Below are 19,377 nucleotides of genomic sequence, written 5' to 3' on the forward strand. Positions count from 1 at the left end.
GCCAAATCAAACCAAGCCAGCTTCTTCAACAGCAGTTCCAACATCCATACAATTTTTAATAAAGTGAAACCTATACTTGTGCTATCAGTAAATATTAATGTAACCTCTGAGTATGAGTAAACCTGTCACTAGATTATGCAAAGGAATAACCTTTCATGGGTCCTTGAGGTTTCTCATTAATGGAAATAAACAATTTTTTTAAAAGGCATTCCTGTTTGCTTCTTGGAAAGAAATACTTTCCTGAGCTCCAAGGCACTGATAAAATTTGTTGGGTGTCGTTTTAAGGCCTTTCCCTTTCTTATCAGCTACCGACACATTTCGCAGCCTTGCCACCTCTACTCACCAAAACAGTGCCTTTTTTTTTCCAAAAAGAAAAGAAAAATGAAAGGTATCTACTGACCTTGGATCAAATAAGGTTATGTTTAAGTTTAGTTTAGAGATTTCTTCCGCTTTTCTAAGACCTAAAATATGAAGCAGAATATAGAATATGGTATCTTTATTTAGCTAGAACCAGTGCACACTGTGTTTACCGGTGGGAAACACATCTTAAGTTGACAAGAGAGATGGAGATAACCAGAACAAAATTAACCATTAGAATATTAAAAACTCTACTCCCAGAATAAATTACAAGGAACAAAGAAACAAAGATTTCTACCACTATATTATTTTGAGTAATTTTAAATAAATAGGAAAGGATTTTGATCTCATCCTTCTGTAAAACGTCTACCTGCCAATGTTTATGTTTGCAATTTTCAATAATTGCAACTACAGACATAATATTTATAAGTATATATTCATTTGATGTCTTTCACCAATAAAGAGCTGGTGTTCCAAGTCTCCTATCTGTTCCAGAATTTCTATTTAATGTGCCAATATAGCTCTTCTTCTTTAAAAAATTTCAAGTCAGTTTTGACTCCAACTTTAAAACTATGCAACATAGTTCTCTGATATCCTGAGGGATTGATTCTTATGTTGAACTTCCTAACAATTCCATTTTGATCCCTAAAGCTATTTTCATGCATTTTTAAATGAAAGAGACCTTAAAGATCAACTAGTCTGTACCTCTTATTCTGCAGATGATGCAATTGATCCAAGGAACAGTTAAAATAACCTGTCCAGGGTCACTCAGCCAGTTAAAAATGATGCAACTCAAAGTAGAAACAAGATCTCCCAAAGCCTAGTCCCATAGTCTTGCACTGAAGAACTGGCAAACATAGGCTTTCAGATTTGTTTCACAGAAAAGAAAATAATACTTTTTAAATTAGTAAATTATGTAAATAAAATCGGTGTTTTCAAACACTTAATAATCTTTTGTAAAAGTACATTTCCTTGTAAATGTAAAGGTGGTTTTAGAACTGTTTGTATTTTTTATTGCTTAAGATGATTTTCTATTGCCACTGTAACAAATTACAGCAAATTTGGCGGTTTAAAATAACATCTGTTTATTATCTAACAGCTCTCTAAGACAGAAGTCTAGCAGGTTTGCCTAGATCCTCTTCTTAAGATCTTTCAAGACCAAAATCAAGGTGTCAGTGGGTCTAGGTCCTTATCTAGAAATCCCAGGATAATCTATTCCCGGGCTCATTAAGTTGTTGGCAAAATTCTATGTAGTCGTAAGACTGAGGTACTTGTTTCCTTGCTGAAATTTGAGTGAAGGTAATTCTTAGCTTCTAGAGGCAGCCTGCTTTCCTCTGCCCATGGCCCCTGAATCTTCAAAGGCTGTAACAATGTGTTGCATCCTTCTTGTCCTTTGGATCTCTCTCACTTCGTATGCTGCATCTCCCTAACTACTATTTCTGCCTCTGTTGTTAAGGGCTCATGTGATTACACTGAGCCTACATGGATAATCCAGGATAACCTTTATTTTAAGGTAAACTGATCAGTAGCCTTATTTACATGTGTCCCTTTGGCAATGTAAAGTAACTTATTCATGGATATATCATCTTATTATATTCACTATCCAGGGAATTAGAGCATGGAATCTGCTTGGAAACCAAAGTTCTAATTATTACATTTGGCTCATATTTATTGACATATCCTTAAGGAAATGACTGGTTTTCTACAGATCATATTGTTCAAACTCTAACAAAATAAATAACTTTTCATTCCTAATATTTATATATCCATTTCCAGGAATGGCTCTGATTGGCTTAGGTCCTGTGCCCACCCCTCTACCAACCACCAGGGCTGGCTTCATGGCAATGTGACCAGTGCAGTCACACATAATCCTGGGCTCAGAAGGGACCCTACATTTGGGGCTTAATGCTCTGAAGCTACTAACTTGAAATTCTTAACCCTTTGAATTTGTTTTGTACATGAAGTCCAACAGAACAATTGAGCATGTGCTAGGGGCTTGTTTGAAAGAGAATGCATTTCTCTTTCATTTTTTAAGAATATTTCCAACAGGTACAACATTCTAGATTGACTTTTTTTTTCCTTTTACCACTTTATAGAGATGTCATTCAGTTATCTCCTGTCTTCCATCAGTTGAAAAGTAGGCTATATTTTTGCTTCTTTGAAGGAAATATCTTTTATCCTTTTAAGACTTTTATCGGCCGGATGCAGTGGCTCACGCCTGTAATCTCAGCACTATGGGAAGCCGAGGCAGGCAGATCACCTGAGGTCAGGAGTTCAAGACCAGCCTGACCAACATGGAGAAACCCCATCTCTACTAAAAATAAAAAATTAACCAAGTGTGGTGGTGCATGCCTATAATCCCAGCTACTCGGGAGGCTGAGGCAGAAGACTCGCTTGAACACTGGAGGTGGAGGTTGCAGTGAGCCAAGATCATGCCATTGCACTCCAGCCTGGGCAACAAGAGTGAAATTCTGCCTCAAAAAAAAAAAAAATAATAGACTTTTATCTTCTTTGGTTTTCAGTGGTTTGACTGCCATGTGCCCTAAATGTGCTTTCATTGTATTTATTCCAATAGTGCTTTTTCATTCTGTAGATTGATGTCTTTCATTGATTTTAGAAAACTCTTGGCCTGAATCTATTAAGATAATGCTTCTTCCTCAATTCCTACTCTCCTATTCTCCTGGGACTCCAATTAGATTGTAGTCAGCATTTTTCACTATTACACTATTTACACAATTGATTGTGTGCTCCATTCTTTTACTGCCCCCATACCATATTCTATATATTTTCTAATTGACCCATTATCCAGTTCACTAACTCTTTCCTCAGCTAATTTTCTATTAAACTAATCTATTGAGTTCTTCGTTTCAGTCACAGTTTTTATTTCTAGAATTTCTTTAAATTATTTTTATGGATTCTTATTCTGTGCTGAAGTTATCCACCTTTTCATCACTTTAAAAAAATACCGATCATAATTTTTTTCTGTTTTTGGAGAGAGGGTCTTACTCTGTCACTCAGGCTGGAATGCAGTGGTGAGACCATAGCTCACTGCAGCCATGAATTCCCAGGCTCATGTTATCCTCCCTCCCATCTCAGCCTCTGTAGTAGCTGAGACTACAGGCATGCAACACCATGCCCAGCTTTTGTTTGTTTGTTTGTTTGTTTTTGTTTAAGTAGAGACCAGGGAAGTCTTGCTATGTCACCCAGGCTGGTCTCAAACTCCTGAGCTCAAGTGATCCTCCCACCTCGGCCTCCCAAAGTGCTAGGATTACAGACATGAGTCACCACACCTGGCCAATTACAGTTATTTAATAGTCCATGTCTAATCATTCCAATATCTAGATTACTGTGAGACTGTTTCTATCCTTTCTTATGTTGTTTTTTTTTTTGGTCCTGGCTTCTAATATGCATGGTATAATTTTTTATTAAATGCCAAGTGTTGTGTATAAAAAAATTACAGAAACTCTGCATGATATCTCTTGCTTCCAGCAATGACAGACAGTTAAAGTAAAGGCAGACCACCTTAAAATCAAGATTGGGTTTATCAAAGAATACATTTTGATTTTTGTAAGTAGTGGCCTATTTATAGTTCTTCCTAACTCCTAGGATATAGCCTCACAAGAATCCCAATGAAAAGCTTAGAGTGTTTTACCAGGGTCCTTCTTCCTCCTTCCTGAATTTCAGCTTGCAGGCACTGTGAAACTGCCAAAATTTCTGCTCACCCTCTCACCATCTTAGCTATTGCTGCTTGGCTTCTCAGCTTGGCCTGTGTTGCTTGCAAATTGACAGAACCCAAGGTGAAAAATGACACCAAATACAGGGCTCACTTCAGTGTGTTTCCTTTCATTCTTAGATCTTTAGCTCTTGGTAGTGCTCCAATGCCTTTAGATACATATATTTTTTAATCCAGTTTTTTCATGATTCACAGTGTAGGCCTTAGTTTGAAATAAACTAGTCCATTTACAGCCAGAAATAGAAATCAGCCACTGACTGATCTGTGGCCTATCTTTATGTATACCTCTATATCTTATTGATTCCAAAAGTATTTAAGATAGGTTGACACACTTATTTGATGGTTGATTTGCCTTGTGTTCTATTTCCTGCTTGAAACCTAAACTGTTCACTACTTAATTAATTCTATTGTAATTACTATGTAAACTTATATTCAAAATGCTTCTCCTCAATAGCTAAATCTGACTCCTTACATATAATATTTAACGTGTATTTGGGAGGTCCTTTGTAAATGCTGTCTTGTACTTACTCATTTTTTTAAATATAAGAAACAGCATTCTCAGAGACTAGATTATTTCAGAGTAAAAATAAAAACATTTATAAACATAAGCACTAGTATTTAATAGAATGTTGCCTGTATAATTTTTTTCCTTGATAACTTATAGTTACCTCTCAAAGGATATAAAATTTATAAAACAGGATGAGCAGAAGCTATGTGTATCTTCTATGGTTACATTAACACAAAATCTCAGTAATTCAAAATTGAAATTTATTAAACATTTCTAAGCTGTAATTTGTCTCTGAACTAAGAAAATGTCTTATTACATAATTAAGTGTATAAGCATTGTGAAGGCATTTTATCCTACTTAAAAAAATAAATTGCTGTTAAGGACTGTCTTAAGGATACCAACTTTTTTTTTTTTTTTGAGATGGAGTCTCACTTTGTTGCCAAGGCTGGAGTGCAGTGGCACAACCTTGGCTCACTGCAAGCTCCGCCTCCCAGGTTCACGCCATTCTCCTGCCTCAGCCTCCCAAGTAGCTGGGACTACAGGCGCCCGCCACCACGCCCAGCTAATTTTTTTGTATTTTTAGTAGAGACAGGGTTTCACCATAGCCAGGATGGTCTCGACCTCCTGACCTCGTGATCCACCCGCCTCGGCCTCCCAAAGTGCTGAGATTACAGGCATGAGCCACTGTGCCCGGCCAAGGATACCAACTTTTTGTATGGCTATGAACAGCATTTAAAAATCAGTTTAATCTATATCAAATAATAAGAATAATAATACCTATACTATCTCATTTTATTTATTTTAAAAATGTCACTTGTACATATACTTAGTAATGACTGCAAATTACTATGGATAATTGAAAGTACCAAAAATAAACTGCAACACAGGATTTCCCTCCCCAGCATTTTACTGTCAATAAAAAAAAAAAAACAAACTAGAAACCTAGGTACTTCATCCTCCCTAAAGAATCTTTCTGTAAAAGTCATGGTCTTTCTATATTTGGTTCCTAAATGTACTATATTAATTACAAACTCAGAAAAATGTTTGTCCATAGATTTTAAAAATTGGGAATGAGTGCCGGGCACGGTGGCTCATGCCTGTAATCCCAGCACTTTGGGAGGCCAAGGCGGGTGGATCACAAGGTCGAGAGATCGAGACCACCCTGGCCAACATGGCGAAACCCCGTCTCTACTAAAAATACAAAAAAAAAATTAGCCAGGCATGGTGGCAGGCACCTGTAATCCCAGCTACTTGGGAGGCTGAGGCAGGAGAATCGCTTGAACCCAGGAGGCAGAGGTTGTGGTGAGCCATTGCACTCCAGCCAGGGCAAAAAGAGTGAAACTGTCTCAAAAAAGAAAAAAAAAATAGGGAATGAGTACAGATAGAACAGATAAGTATACACAATTATATTCTCCCAGCTCAACTGATAACTGGCTTTTAATACAATTATGGGTCATTATTCAGTATTATCACTACTGTGGGCAAAACATGAAATTCCATTTTTAGCAGGTTCCAATTAATTTCCTTGGTTGGTCAAGGAACCTTTCAAGATTCACAAGCACTCAAGACACAAAGCACCTTTCATTTTTTTTTTTCAAAGGCTCTATTCTATTTCATCTATTCCCCTTGCTCAAATCTTTATGACTCTTTGTTCATACTTATCGATAGAGAAGCAGCCACCACACTGGCCATCTATCAGAAAGTGGCAATTAGTTTAGCACAACAAAAACCAGCTGTTGAAACTGTATGCACACTATATGTTCATATTACAGTAATATTGCTATTAATGAAGAGACTACTATGTATTTCAGGAACCACTGTATCAGAAATTCGACTACAGAAATGGGAGTAAAATAAGAGATGTAGACATACCAGGGCCAGAATGACTTCTTTGGTGAGAATCAATGTTACTCAACCATAGCATCATACCACATTATATGGAGACATTATAGGATGACAGTTAAGACACAGATTTGATGTCAGGCACTTCAAGCCTTTGCTCTGCCACTTATTAATATTTACTATGTCCTTAGGCAGGTTATTTAGCCTCTCTATGCTTTAGTGTTCTCATCTATAAAACTGGGGATAACAATACCTACTTTACTGGTTTTTCTTAATAAGAATCAAATAAAAGTGAAGTTAGAACTCCTAACCCAGTGGCTACAAAAAAATAAGCCGTCAATAAACACTTTAAAAATATTATGGTTGTTTTTTTTCTCTCCATAGATTATGTGTCTTTTTCTCTCTGCCTTTGGACCTGATCACTCCAACACTCTCACCAACACCAGGTGTTTACCTATCTTTAGAAATCTACCTTTGCTTCATAGGAACTACCCTTAGTGTTTTCCATCTCAGACTTTGGGATTTTATCTTAGTTCACTTCAGACATACTCCAGGTATGCAGCAGTGTACAATGGGAAAAGATTTAGACATAGTGTTATCAAATAGAAATAAAATGTATGTCACATGAGTAATTTTACATTTTCTACTAGGCATATTTAAAAAGGAAGAATCAGCCAGATGCACTGGTTATGCCTGTAGTCCCAGCCACTCAGGAGGCTGAGGCAGGATGATCACTTAGGCCCAGGAGTTCATGCCCAGCATGGGCAGCATAGCAAGACCCAATCTCTTATAAAATAAAACTAGAAGAAAAAGAGGAAAAAGAAACAAGTAGAATTTTAGTAATATATTTATTTGCATGAATATATCCAAATTATTATGATTTTAACGAGCAGCAATCACCACATTTCAAGTGTTCAGTAACTATAGGTGCTTGCTCTATCAGACAGTACAGGCTTAGAGTCAAATGAACGTGGATTCAAATTCTGGCCTTGCTTTTTACTTGTCATGCACTTGCTGCAAATCTGTTTCATTATGTTAAAAATTACTATCTCCAGATGTTGTGAGAATTAAATAAAAACAGCATACTCAAAGCACTTAGCACAATGCTTACTTACAGGCATGCTCATTCAATGAGAATTCCCTCACACCAACCTTCTACTACAGAACTGACACTGGCTCAATACAGTGAAATCTGTGATCCAGATTAAGAGGAAAGGAAGAGAAAGGAAGCCCTTGTTCCTTCCTTTCTAGCTCTCTATAAACTATGGCCATTTCTCCCACTCACACAGCTCTCCTTCTTTGCTTCCTAGCAGCTATAAATTTGACTCGGTAGACTTATTTCTAGAACCCCTGAACCCTTGTAGTCATGACCCAAGTATGTGGTTCCAAGAAACTAAAAAAAGAAACCCATGCCTGAAAGAGAAATCCTACCATCTCTTTCTCCTCTGCCCTGTGGTATCCACCTCCCCAGCTGGCCCTACTGCCTACTCAGACAGAGTTTCTCCTTCATTCAGGGTTCTCACTGCTGCAGCTTCCTCAGCCTCAACAACTGCCATTAACATTAGTGCTTCTCTATTGAAAGAGAGTCTGGCATCAAACATTAAAGAGGCTGAGCAGCATTCTGCAAAATAACTGGACAGTACCCTTCAAAAGTGTCAATGTCATAAAAGACAAAGATCAAGGAACTGGCATATACTGAAGGTGACTAAAGAGACATAAAAAATAAAAAATGAAAATATGAGATCTTGAGTAGGATCTTGGCCCAAAAAAATGACATTAGTGGGAAAACAGGTGAAATTTGAATAAGGTCTAGACCTATTTGTCTAATAAGATTAGATCTAATAATATTCTACTGATGTCAATTTCCTGGTTTCAATACTTGAACTATGGTTCTATATAATGTTAATATTAGGGGATTTGTGGGAATTCTCTATACTATTTTTGCAACTTTTCTTCAAAACAAATAAAAGTAAAATAAATTTAAAACACTTTTAAATGTGATTATTTAGGACTTTATTATGAAAGAACCTCTGTCCCAATGGACTTGTTAAGTGATATATTATTGTGAAATAGTGCAACTTATGTTAAGCCAAGAAGGCCATCACACAGGTTAATGAAAAGTCAATTCCAAGGTATAGAAAATCCACCTTAATCACCACTATGAGTTTGTAAATCACTAAGAGAGTATGATGCCACCTACATATACTATAGTGAGGACTTGATGGCAGCAAATCATATTTTGTGCAACCAATAATGTTATTAAATAAATGTAGCTACTGAATAACATACTTAAACAATAACTCCATTGTGACCAACTTTTTAAAGAAAGAAAGAGACAGTGAAAAATAAGAAAGATATGCAAAAAAATAATATGCACCCACCTGCCTCTGCCAGATCTCCCATGCTTTAGGAAACAACACTGGTCAACCAACTCTGAACAAAGCCCCTTGCAATAGAAAGGACAATCTGCTTTGCTATATATGTGTATCCGTAACATGAATTAACATACACAATTGGTAAGTGGAGAAAAGATTTCAGTGTAATGCAGAAGTTACATTGGTTCATATGTAATTTTTTTCCCAGATCATTAATGTTTTGCCTTATTAGTACAGGCAACTGAAGGCTACGTATACTAATGGCAGCAAACCAGGAAGGAATCAGTATTATACCTTCAACCTTTCTCTTAGAAGTGCTATTGCAAAGTTAACCCTGATCTTTGTTTATAAATAACTAAATAAATAAAACAAAGTAACACAAAACAATGAGGAGAGCATACAGCTCTGGTACCAGTACATTTTGTACAAAGCTTACAAGCTTTTCTCTATTTATGACTTGTGATGATAATGTCTTTCTGCCCTTGTATCTACAGACAGCCTCAACCCTTCCTTATACCACCTACCACCAAGCTATCTTCACCTTTTATGTTTTAAGTAAAATACTACTTTTACTGCAGTTTAATTATTAGAAACTTCATGTCTTTTAAACTGTGTTAGTATTTTTATTGAGATTGTTATTGTTTTCATCAGTGCTCTGTTTATAAAATTGAATAAGCCCTACTGATTTAAGTAAGAATTTGGAAACTGCAAATTTTCCAGAAAAGCATACATAATATTATAGTGAATTTTATATATATATATAGAAATGGTGTATTACCACACATTCCGAATACACTGTCTCAAGATTTTTTTAATATAAAAAGGTTATACTGGTTTGTTTTCAAAGATTACTTATTTATCAATGAAGTATGCTGTTAATATCAATTTCTAAACAAAATTACGAAGTGTATTTTATAATCAGCTTTAAATTGAACATTTTAATATATATTTCTGAATTTGTCACACATTTCTTAAATAAATACGATGTTCCAATGTAGTAACAAAAATTATTATCTGTGTTAAAAACAAACTGATGCATTATGTAAGAAAAGCAAATATTCAATATTTGACATAAATTAAATGCATATTATAAACTGCAATCAAACCAACATCAATCTTCTAAAATGAAGCAGTTTCTAAATTGTATGAAAATACATGGATACGGTCTAGAAAGCATGTTTGATCATAAGACTAAAAAGATACTTTTTATTAGGCAGGGTCTCACTGTCACCCAGGCCGGAGTGCAGTGGCACAATCACAGATTACTGCAGCCTCGACCTCCCAGGCTCAATCGATCTTCCTACCTCAGCCTCCCAGATACCTAGAACTACAGGCACACATCACCAAACCCGGCTAATTTTTGTATTTTTTGTAGAGACAGGGTTTCACCATGTTGCCCAGGCTGGTCTCAAACTCCTGGGCTTAAGGGATCCACACACCTTGCCCTCCCAAAGTGCCAGGATTACAGGCCTGAGCCACCTGGCCCTGACCTAAAAAAATACTTTAAATAATGCTAAAGAACAATTTAGCATCAGATTTTTTGTTTCTTTCTCAAAGTAACAATATTGCTTCACGATCATCTGTTGTTAAATATATAATACCAGTAACTAAGCACTCTTTTATGTAAATGGGTCCTCCTAAGAACAAGCACATGAAAGTTTGTGTTATTTGTACATGACAAAGATATAGCACATAACTGAGTCATTAAAAACACAGTTCAGGCCAGGCACGGTGGCTCACGCATGTAATCCTAGCACTTTGGGAGGCCGAGGTGGATAGATCACGAGGTCAGGAGATCAAGACCATCGTGGCTAACACGGTGAAACCCGTCTCTACTAAAAATACAAAAAATTAGCTGGGTGTGGTGGTGGGCGCCTGTAGTCACAACTACTTGGGAGGATGAGGCAGGAGAATGGCGTGAACCCAGGAGGCGGGGCTTGCAGTGAGCCAAGATGGCGCCACTGCACTCCAGCCTGGGCAACAAAGCGAGACTCTGTCTCAAAAAAAAAAAAAAAAAAACACAGTTCAACTGGAATATCTATAATTTATATATCAATTCCAATTTGAATAGAATATTTTTGAAGTTAATGTATATAATAAATATCAATCACTATGAATATTTACATAAAACAGTAATGTGCTCTTTTTAATATACTCCATGATATGGTAGGATACTTTTATGGACCCATGCAACCCTGAATATCAAGGAGCCCTGTTTTATTTTTCAATTATCTATTCAAGTCCACTTGGTTAGAGATAGTCAGCATGTTTCTCACGGGAAAAAAAAAATACTGCACAATTGTCTGTGTATAGTGTGACCTCTTTCACTTGGGTGGGTATCCTTTCCATCACCAACTAAGTGAGGATATAACCTTGTCAAACCAAAGGCAAAAGAATAATGAGCATATGACAGGCTAACCCAGAATGGAAAAGGTTGTTTAGGAGGTTGCAAAAATAGTACTCTAAATGACAAAATAAAAGTACACTTCAAAGAGCAGGTTAATGTTTTTAAAAGCACTCAAAACCTGAGAAGCATTTAATCCCCCTCCTTGGATGTCTGCCATACAAAACTCCACTTGAATTTATTTCATTAGTCACTAACCAGATTTGGTTAATATGTTTTCAAATGAATACTGGTAGAATAGTCTGAAAGAAACACATTTACAGAATATCTATTTCCACAAAGCACTAGCCAAAGGTAAGTACAAATAAGCAGATGATGTCTTGCTTTTACCAAACAATTATAAGTTACCATCCAACAAGAAAAAAATCTTTCCAATTCAAGAATCAGAAATATAAATGGGAAAAGTATTTACCCAGTAGCAGGTTTTTACTGTCTCCAAATCAAATGGCAGTAACACTGCTACATTAATTGCTACCCCTAACTGGCATAACAGGGAATCATACTACAACATTTTTATAAGTATTTGAAACCAGAAGAAATTAGACAAGTTTGGCTACAGTCTTCCTAGTGTAAATTTACTTTTAAAGCAAACAAACACAAATCTCCAAACTAATATTTAAGCCTGTCCTAGGACTATGTATTATATCATTGTGTCAGTTATGCACACTTTGACATTCCTTTTCTACATTAAGACTGGAATGAAATTTTTGATCCTGACCAGTCATCATATTATAACAGTGAAACAGTGCCACCTTTTGGCCCCAAACAGAAGCATCCAGTACTAGTCTTTCAAACTTCCTTTTTCAGTTAAACTCCTGATGTACATAAATGTCAATGATTTTCATGTCATAATTATCACCTTCTAGGAATACTTTTTAATCTATACAGACCAAGAAAACATTGGGGTAACAAAAAAGTTGCTTACCAAGATGCAAAATTTCAAAATATTCCAAAGTAATACGAAATGCATGTATTTTTCATAATTTCTAATCAACATTTCATTAAATACATTTTACCCAATCCAAATATGTTAGTCAACTAACATATTTTAAATGCAAAAAATTCTTTTTATAGCATTGTTACACTGCAAAATTGACTTTTTTAAAACACATTATATTTAACATGTATTCAATTTAATAATTGGCAATATGATATTAACAGTGGATTACCAGTTAAATCAGCATAAGTATAAATAATTTTATATACAAATAAAGTATGCTTCTGAGTTACTTACACCAATGATACAATGTCACCACGGTGTACTTCAAAATTCCTCACTTTCCAGTGGTTCAAAAGCACCACATCAGATGACTGGCTCCCCCCAGGATTCAAAGAAGGCTAGAAAATAAGGAGAAAGAGACACATCTATCGTTTGTATTTTTCAATCTTCATGGTTCTTGCACTTCACAGCTCAAGTGGACTGAAATAAAACATTTCTAATACAGTACCTTTCTATAAATTGCTGTTCTAAAGTAACTGCAAATGATGAGTTTTCAAAAAGGCTCACTGGGATTCTTCACAGATGAACCAGAAAAAAATAAATTACCAATGCTTATTTGAAAGGAACGTGTGCTAGACATTAAAATCTTTAGTAAACTCCAGTAAAGAGGTATGAAAAGCCTTAAGAATAATATAAAAACATAAGAAGTGAGTCAAACCTCCTAACAAAATATCCAGATAGGATCTAATTCCACAGTAGTACACATCATTGTTCCATCTGGGGAAAAGAAGAAATAGTCCCAAATCACAGTCATATCCACAAATCTTCACAGTCATATGAAGAACTGAAGGGGGCAAAAGAAAGATGTGATAGGATTATCATTATAAAATGTATGGATTTCCCACTTTGACCTCTCTTTTCTCAAAAGAGCACATGTCCTAAGGGTCCTGGTCCCAGTTTGAGCCTAATAAGGGGCTTTCATCCTAGGATTCAGAGAAGTCTAACTGTGCCTGAGGGTTAATGGATCAAGAACTGAGAAACATTTTGTGTAAGAATTTTTCTAAAGGTCAGGAACCATACAGGCACAAAAATTTGATTGGGGAACTATGAAACCAGCATACTTGTCATTTCGACAGGGGTACAGACAAAGCCAATGAATAACAAGCTTGGGGCAAGAACAGGGGGACAAAATAATTAGGAAAGCTAAGATAGCCTTTTCACTGTTTTTTATACTTTTTTTTCATTTTTTATTTCAATAGGTTTTGTAAGAAAAGGCAGTGTTCGGTTATATGAGTTAAGCTCTTCAGCAGTGATTTCTGAGATTCTGGTGCACCCATCACCCGAGCAGTGTACACTGTACCCAGTGTGTAGGCTTTTATCCCTCACCACCACCCACATTTTCCCCCAAGTCCCCAAAGTCCAATGTATCATTCTTATGCCTTTGTGCCCTCATAGCTTAGCTCCCACATATCACTGAGAACATAAAATGTTTGGTTTTCCATTCATGACTTACTTCACTTAGAATAATAGTCTCCAATTCCATTCAGATTGCTGTGAATAACATTATTTTGTTACTTTTTATGGCTGAGTAATATATATACACACCACATTTTCTTTATCCACTCATTGATTGATGGGCATTTGGGCTGGTTCCATATTTTGCAACTGTAAATTGTGCTGCTATAAACGTGTGTGCAAGTACACATCTTTTTCATATAATGAGTTATTTTTTCATATAATGAGTTTATTTTCCTCTGGGTAGATAGCTAGTATTGCTAGGGACTGCTGGATCAAACGGTAGATCTACTTTAGTTATTTAAGGAACCTCCATGCTGTTTTCCATAGTGGTTGTACTAGTTTACATTGCCACCAACAGTGTAAAAGTGTTTCCTTTTCACCACATCCACATCAACATCTATTATTTTTTGATTTTTTGATTATGGCCATTCTTGCAGGAGTGAGGTAGTATTGCATTGTGGTTTTGATTTGCATTTCCCTGATAATTAAAGATGCTGAAGATTTTTTCATATGCTTGTTGGCCATTTGTGTATCTTCTCTTGAGAACTATCTATTCACGTCCTCAGTCCACTTTTTTTTTTTCTTTTTGAGATGGAGTCTCACACCGTTGCCCAGGCTGGAGTGCAGTGGCGTAATCTCGGCTCACTGCAAGGTCCGCCTCCCGGGTTCAAGCCATTCTCCTGCCTCAGCCTCCCGAGTAGCTGTGACTAGAGGCGCCTGCCACCACGCCCAGCTAATTTTTTGTATTTTCAGTAGAGACCGGGTTTCACCATGTTAGCCAGGATGGTCTCGATCTCCTGACCTTGTGATCTGCCCGCCTTGGCCTCCCAAAGTGCTGGGATTACAGGCGTGAGCCACCATGCCTGGCCTCAGCCCACTTGTTGCTGGGGTTGTCCTTTCTTGCTGATTTGAGTTCTGACTCTCCAATAATGCTACCATGGGAAGTGGCCATTTCTGTGGTGATAGGGAAGGTGCCAAGCAACAACTGAGACTCTCCGCCTTCACTGAGGGGCTGATGACAGCAGCCAGTGGAGACACAACAACAGCAACCAGGGCAGAAGCAAGGAAAACAGTGGGGCAACAGCTACTCCCTGGAGCAGTAATGATGTGCCTTTTGTTAAAGATTCCTGGGATTACTTGCAGATTTTCTACAAAGCAAGAGTTGACAAATATGTCAAAATTCTGCATGGAGGCTATTATCCTGACACTATTTTTGATCCAGGGTTTTGCAGCTGAAAAATACTGGTTATCCTTGAACATCTCAAACACTTTCAGAGCTTTCACCAACTCCTTTAGTGATAATACCTAAATCTCTAACTTAAATTCCCTGCTACTCATTTCACTTAACTACCTGACAAAAAAATCAACAGGATTAAAATGGAATTTGTTATCATTTCAACAAATAAATTTTTTTTTTGAGACAGTCTCTTCTGCTCTTCTGCCTCAGCCTCCTGAGTAGAGCTGGGACTACAGGTGTGCGCCACTACGCCCAGCTAATTTTCGTATTTTTAGTAGAGACAGGGTTTCACCATATTGGCCAGGCTGGTCTTGAACTCCTGATCTTGTGATCCGCCCGCCTCAGCCTCCCAAAGTGCTGGCATTACACACGTGAGCCACCGCGCCTGTCCTCTTTTTTTTTTTTTTTTTTTTTAAGAGGGTCTCGCTCTGTCACTTAGGCTGGAGTGCACCGGCATGATCATAGTTCACTGTAGCCTTGAACTCCTGGGCTCAGTCTCCCAGTTCCCAGGTAGCTAGGACTACAGGTCTACAAGTGCATACCACCACATCAAGCTAAGTCGGTGTTTTTTTTTCCCCTTTTTTTTTTTAGAGATGGGAGGGTCTTGCTATGTTGACCAGGATGGTCTTGAACTCCTGACCTCAAGCAATCCTCTTGCCTTACCATCCAAAACGCTGAGATTACAGGTACGAGCCACCATGCCCAGCCCTTTCTTATTTTCTTACATCCGGTTTACCCTTTTCCCAGTCAACCAGCTTAAAAATCTTAGTTGTCTTCTTACTTCTCATCCAACCAGTCAGCAAGCTAAAGGGATCTTTTTTTAATCATAATGTCTTCTACTTTTGGCACATGTTTTCTTTCCTCTCTAGCATCATCATATTTCAAGCACCAATCATTATGTAACTCATGCTATATCTATACTAATCAGTCTCTCACCTCCAACTTAGAAATGATTCCATTTCTTTCTAGTTATATGATCTTCAGCAAGTTACTTAACTTCAGTATGCCATTCATTACTAGGAAAATGGTGATGAATAATAACTATTATCTAATTAATAATTAAATAATAATAGCCAATACCTACCAAGTACTTACCATGTGTCCTGGTCTAATAATAATAGCCAGACATGTTAAGTGCTTACCATGTGCAAGACACTGTTTAAGGGCTTTACAAATATAATTGACCCTTGAACAACACAGGTTTGAACTGCATGGGTCCAACAACACACAGATTTTTTTCAATAAAAGTTACACTGAGTGTGCCTGCCTCTCCTGCTTCCCTTTCCACCTCTTCTACATCTGCCACCCCTGAGACAGTAAGACTAACTCCTCTTCTTTCTCCTCCTCCTCCTTAGCCTACTCAATATGAAGACAGTGAGGATGAAGTCCTTTACGATGATCCTCTTCCATTTAAGAAACAGAAATATCTTTTTCTCTTTCTTATGATGTTCTTAATAACATTTTCTTTTCCCATCTTACTTTATTGTAAAAATATAGTATATAATACATATAGCATATAAAAATATGTGTTAATCTCACTGTTTATGTTAACAGTAAGGCTTCTGGTCAGGAGTAGACTATCAGTAGTTAAGCTGTGGGGTGTGGGGCAGTCAAACCTTATATGCAAATTTTTAACTGCATGGGAGTTGGGTCCCTCACCCCCTCATTGTTCAAGAGTGAACTGCACTACCTTATTTGGTAAGATCATTCATTTAAAGTGCTTATGGTAGTTCTTGGCCCATAGTTACCTCTCAATAACTTCTATTATTGATATTTCTACATCACAATTTTAATTTTAGGCAGGTCTGTACTCTCTACCCCCAGGTTCCTCCTCTGTCTCTATCCCTAGTGAGGAACAGAGTTGATATGGTAGCGGAAGTCCAAAGGGCTTTACTGAGCCATGGTGCTGGGGAATGGAGCTTTTGTCATCACAACAGTAGGTTAGATTATTAAAAGTTGAGCTTCCACGAGGGTACGCTCTCTATCTCATTCATATTTCCCATTCAAATTCTCTATCTCCCTCTTCCTCTCTGTCTTTGACCTCAGTATCCACAGGTCCTCTTCCCTAATTTCTTTGTATTCTTTTTCCTATATAACTGACACAGTAAAGGTGACCTGGAGGGATACCATCTGGGCTCTGGACCATAAAGAGAAAATCTTCCTATTGTACTTTCACTGCATTCGGTTTTTTTTTTTCTTTTTTCTTGCCATAATAGTGAAGGAACAAAAGGTGATTTAATTATTTCTGACTGTTCTTCTTGGTCTCTTTTACTGGTGTTTTTTTTTGAAGTTTGTGACCGCAACTCATAAGATCAAAAATCCCAAGTTCACCATCACATCCTATGATTATTTCTATCATAATATTTAAATGTGCATTATAATCGCTCCCTTGTCTCTCTTTCCAAGAGTCTATAAGCTCTTTTTTTTTTTCTAAGTTTTGAGAATAAATTATTTCCTATGCCTATATTTTTGAGATCGGGCACTTTGCAGGTAATTAACACATTTTAGTTGAAAGAATAAAAAAACATCAATTAGTGGAATTTCCAAAGATTTTCAAAATTAACAAGTTCAAAACAAAGATCCTATTCCAGCCCACTCCAGCCCCCAAATATACTTCCCCTCCTTATTTAACAGTAGTACCATTTACCCTATCCCCCATACTAGAAGACGCATAAGTCAGGTCCAGTTTCTAACCCGCTCTTTGAATGCCTCATCATCAGACTTCCCCTCTGTCAAGAATGTTTTTTCTACACTTGGAAACTTCTAGTCATTTGTCAAAGTCCTTATCTGATGGGGACTCCTCTGTAAAGCCTTTAAAAAAAATAAAAATAAAAAACATGCTGCAGTTCCCTTAAGGAAATTGGAAAATTACATCGTGGTGTTCCAACAATGGGGATAGAAAAATCCCCACTGACCCAAATTTTAACTTCATCTTTCCCTTATAGAATCACTCAAATGCCCAACTTTTCTAATTGTAATTGCTAGAACCAAAAGGTAAAGCATTATAAACAAAAGATTTATGCAAGGGAAGAAAACAGAAGGAAGCATATCTAACTTCCAATAGTGAAGTACTAGAATCAACAGTCAACACCTGAATGACATTGCTTGATTTTATAAAGGAAGCAATAGTTTTCTTTTACCTTTTCTTTCCTCCACAAGTTTAAATTAGCTACTCCCTCATGTGCGCTCCCATAGCAATGCAGGTACTTAATAGGTATCTGCCTACAGATAAGACTCTTCCACTCAGGTCTAAGTTTCTCAACTGCTGAAACCATGTCTTAGCCATTTTTGTACACCTAATCCCAGAACAGTGGTTGGAAAATAATATTTCTATAAAGTCTAAAAGATTAAAGGTTTTTAAAAGCATATTTAAATCAGATAGTTTCTAGAATATACATTATCTAAATAATGTATACATCTCTTTCAATGAAAACATTCTACATAAGTAAGTATAGTAAGAAATTTTTTGTGTCTCATCAAGTTAGGCAATTTAAGAGTTAGAAATAGTTGAATAGGGCTTTATTATTCATAATGAAATAATGGTAATCACAACACAATAAACTATCGTGTTTATTAATCTAACACTTATGAATATCAACAAAACATCATAAAGAAAAACTTTCTTGAATTGGGAAGTTGTTCCTATAGCACTATAAGAACCACAGTTTTCTGTACTTCACTAAAAACAAAAGCTTTATTAAAAAGAAAAAAAACAGGCCGGGCGCGGTGGCTCAGGCCTGTAATCCCAGCACTTTGGGAGGCCGAGGCGGGTGGATCACGAGGTCAGGAGATCAAGACCATCCTGGCTAACACGGTGAAACCCTGTCTCTACTAAAAATGCAAAAAAATTAGCCAGGCGTGGGGGTGGGCGCCTGTGGTCCCAGCTACTCGGGAGGCTGAGGCAGGAGAATGGCGTGAACCCGGGAGGTGGAGCTTGCAGTGAGCCGAGATTGCGCCACTGCACTCCAGCCTGGGCGACAGAGCAAGACTCCGTCTCAAAAAAAAAAAAAAAGAAAAGAAAAAAACAGTGACCAGTCACGGTGGCTCACGCCTGTAATCCCAGCACTTTGGGAGGCCGAGGCAGGCAGATCACGAGGTCAGAAGATCGAGACCATCCTGGCTTAACACGGTGAAACCCCGTCTCTGCCAAAAAATACAAAAAATTAGCTGGGTGTAGTGGTGGGCCCCTGTAGTCCCAGCTACTCGGGAGGTTGAGGCAGGAGAATGGCGTGAGCCCAGGAGGCGGGGCTTGCAGTGAGCCGAGACCACGCCACTGCACTCCAGGCTGGGCGACAGAGCGAGACTCCGTCTCAAAAAAAAAAATGGAGCAAGCAATTTTTTCAAATCGATGAAGTTAAACATATCAAGTAGAAATTAAAAGTCATAAATAATAATTTGATATGGCCACAGAATCTGTATTTTCTTGTTATGTTGTTAATATTTTAAATCCTAGATTCCAAGAG

At 37.3% G+C, this 19,377-nt stretch overlaps 1 protein-coding gene across 10 annotated transcripts in view; it reads right to left on the reverse strand.

The window, feature by feature from the left end:
- Positions 1-19,377, reverse strand: part of IMMP2L (inner mitochondrial membrane peptidase subunit 2) — a 917,762-nt gene that overhangs the window by 835,248 nt on the left and 63,137 nt on the right. For all 10 annotated transcript variants that reach the window (XM_024249965.2, XM_024249972.2, XM_063726140.1 and 7 more), the window contains one exon: positions 12,454-12,557. In XM_024249965.2, coding sequence (XP_024105733.1) covers positions 12,454-12,557 — 104 coding nt within the window. The remainder of the gene's footprint in view (positions 1-12,453; positions 12,558-19,377) is intronic.

Source organism: Pongo abelii, chromosome 6 (assembly GCF_028885655.2).
Source record: "Pongo abelii isolate AG06213 chromosome 6, NHGRI_mPonAbe1-v2.0_pri, whole genome shotgun sequence".
Lineage (NCBI taxonomy): Eukaryota > Metazoa > Chordata > Mammalia > Primates > Hominidae > Pongo > Pongo abelii.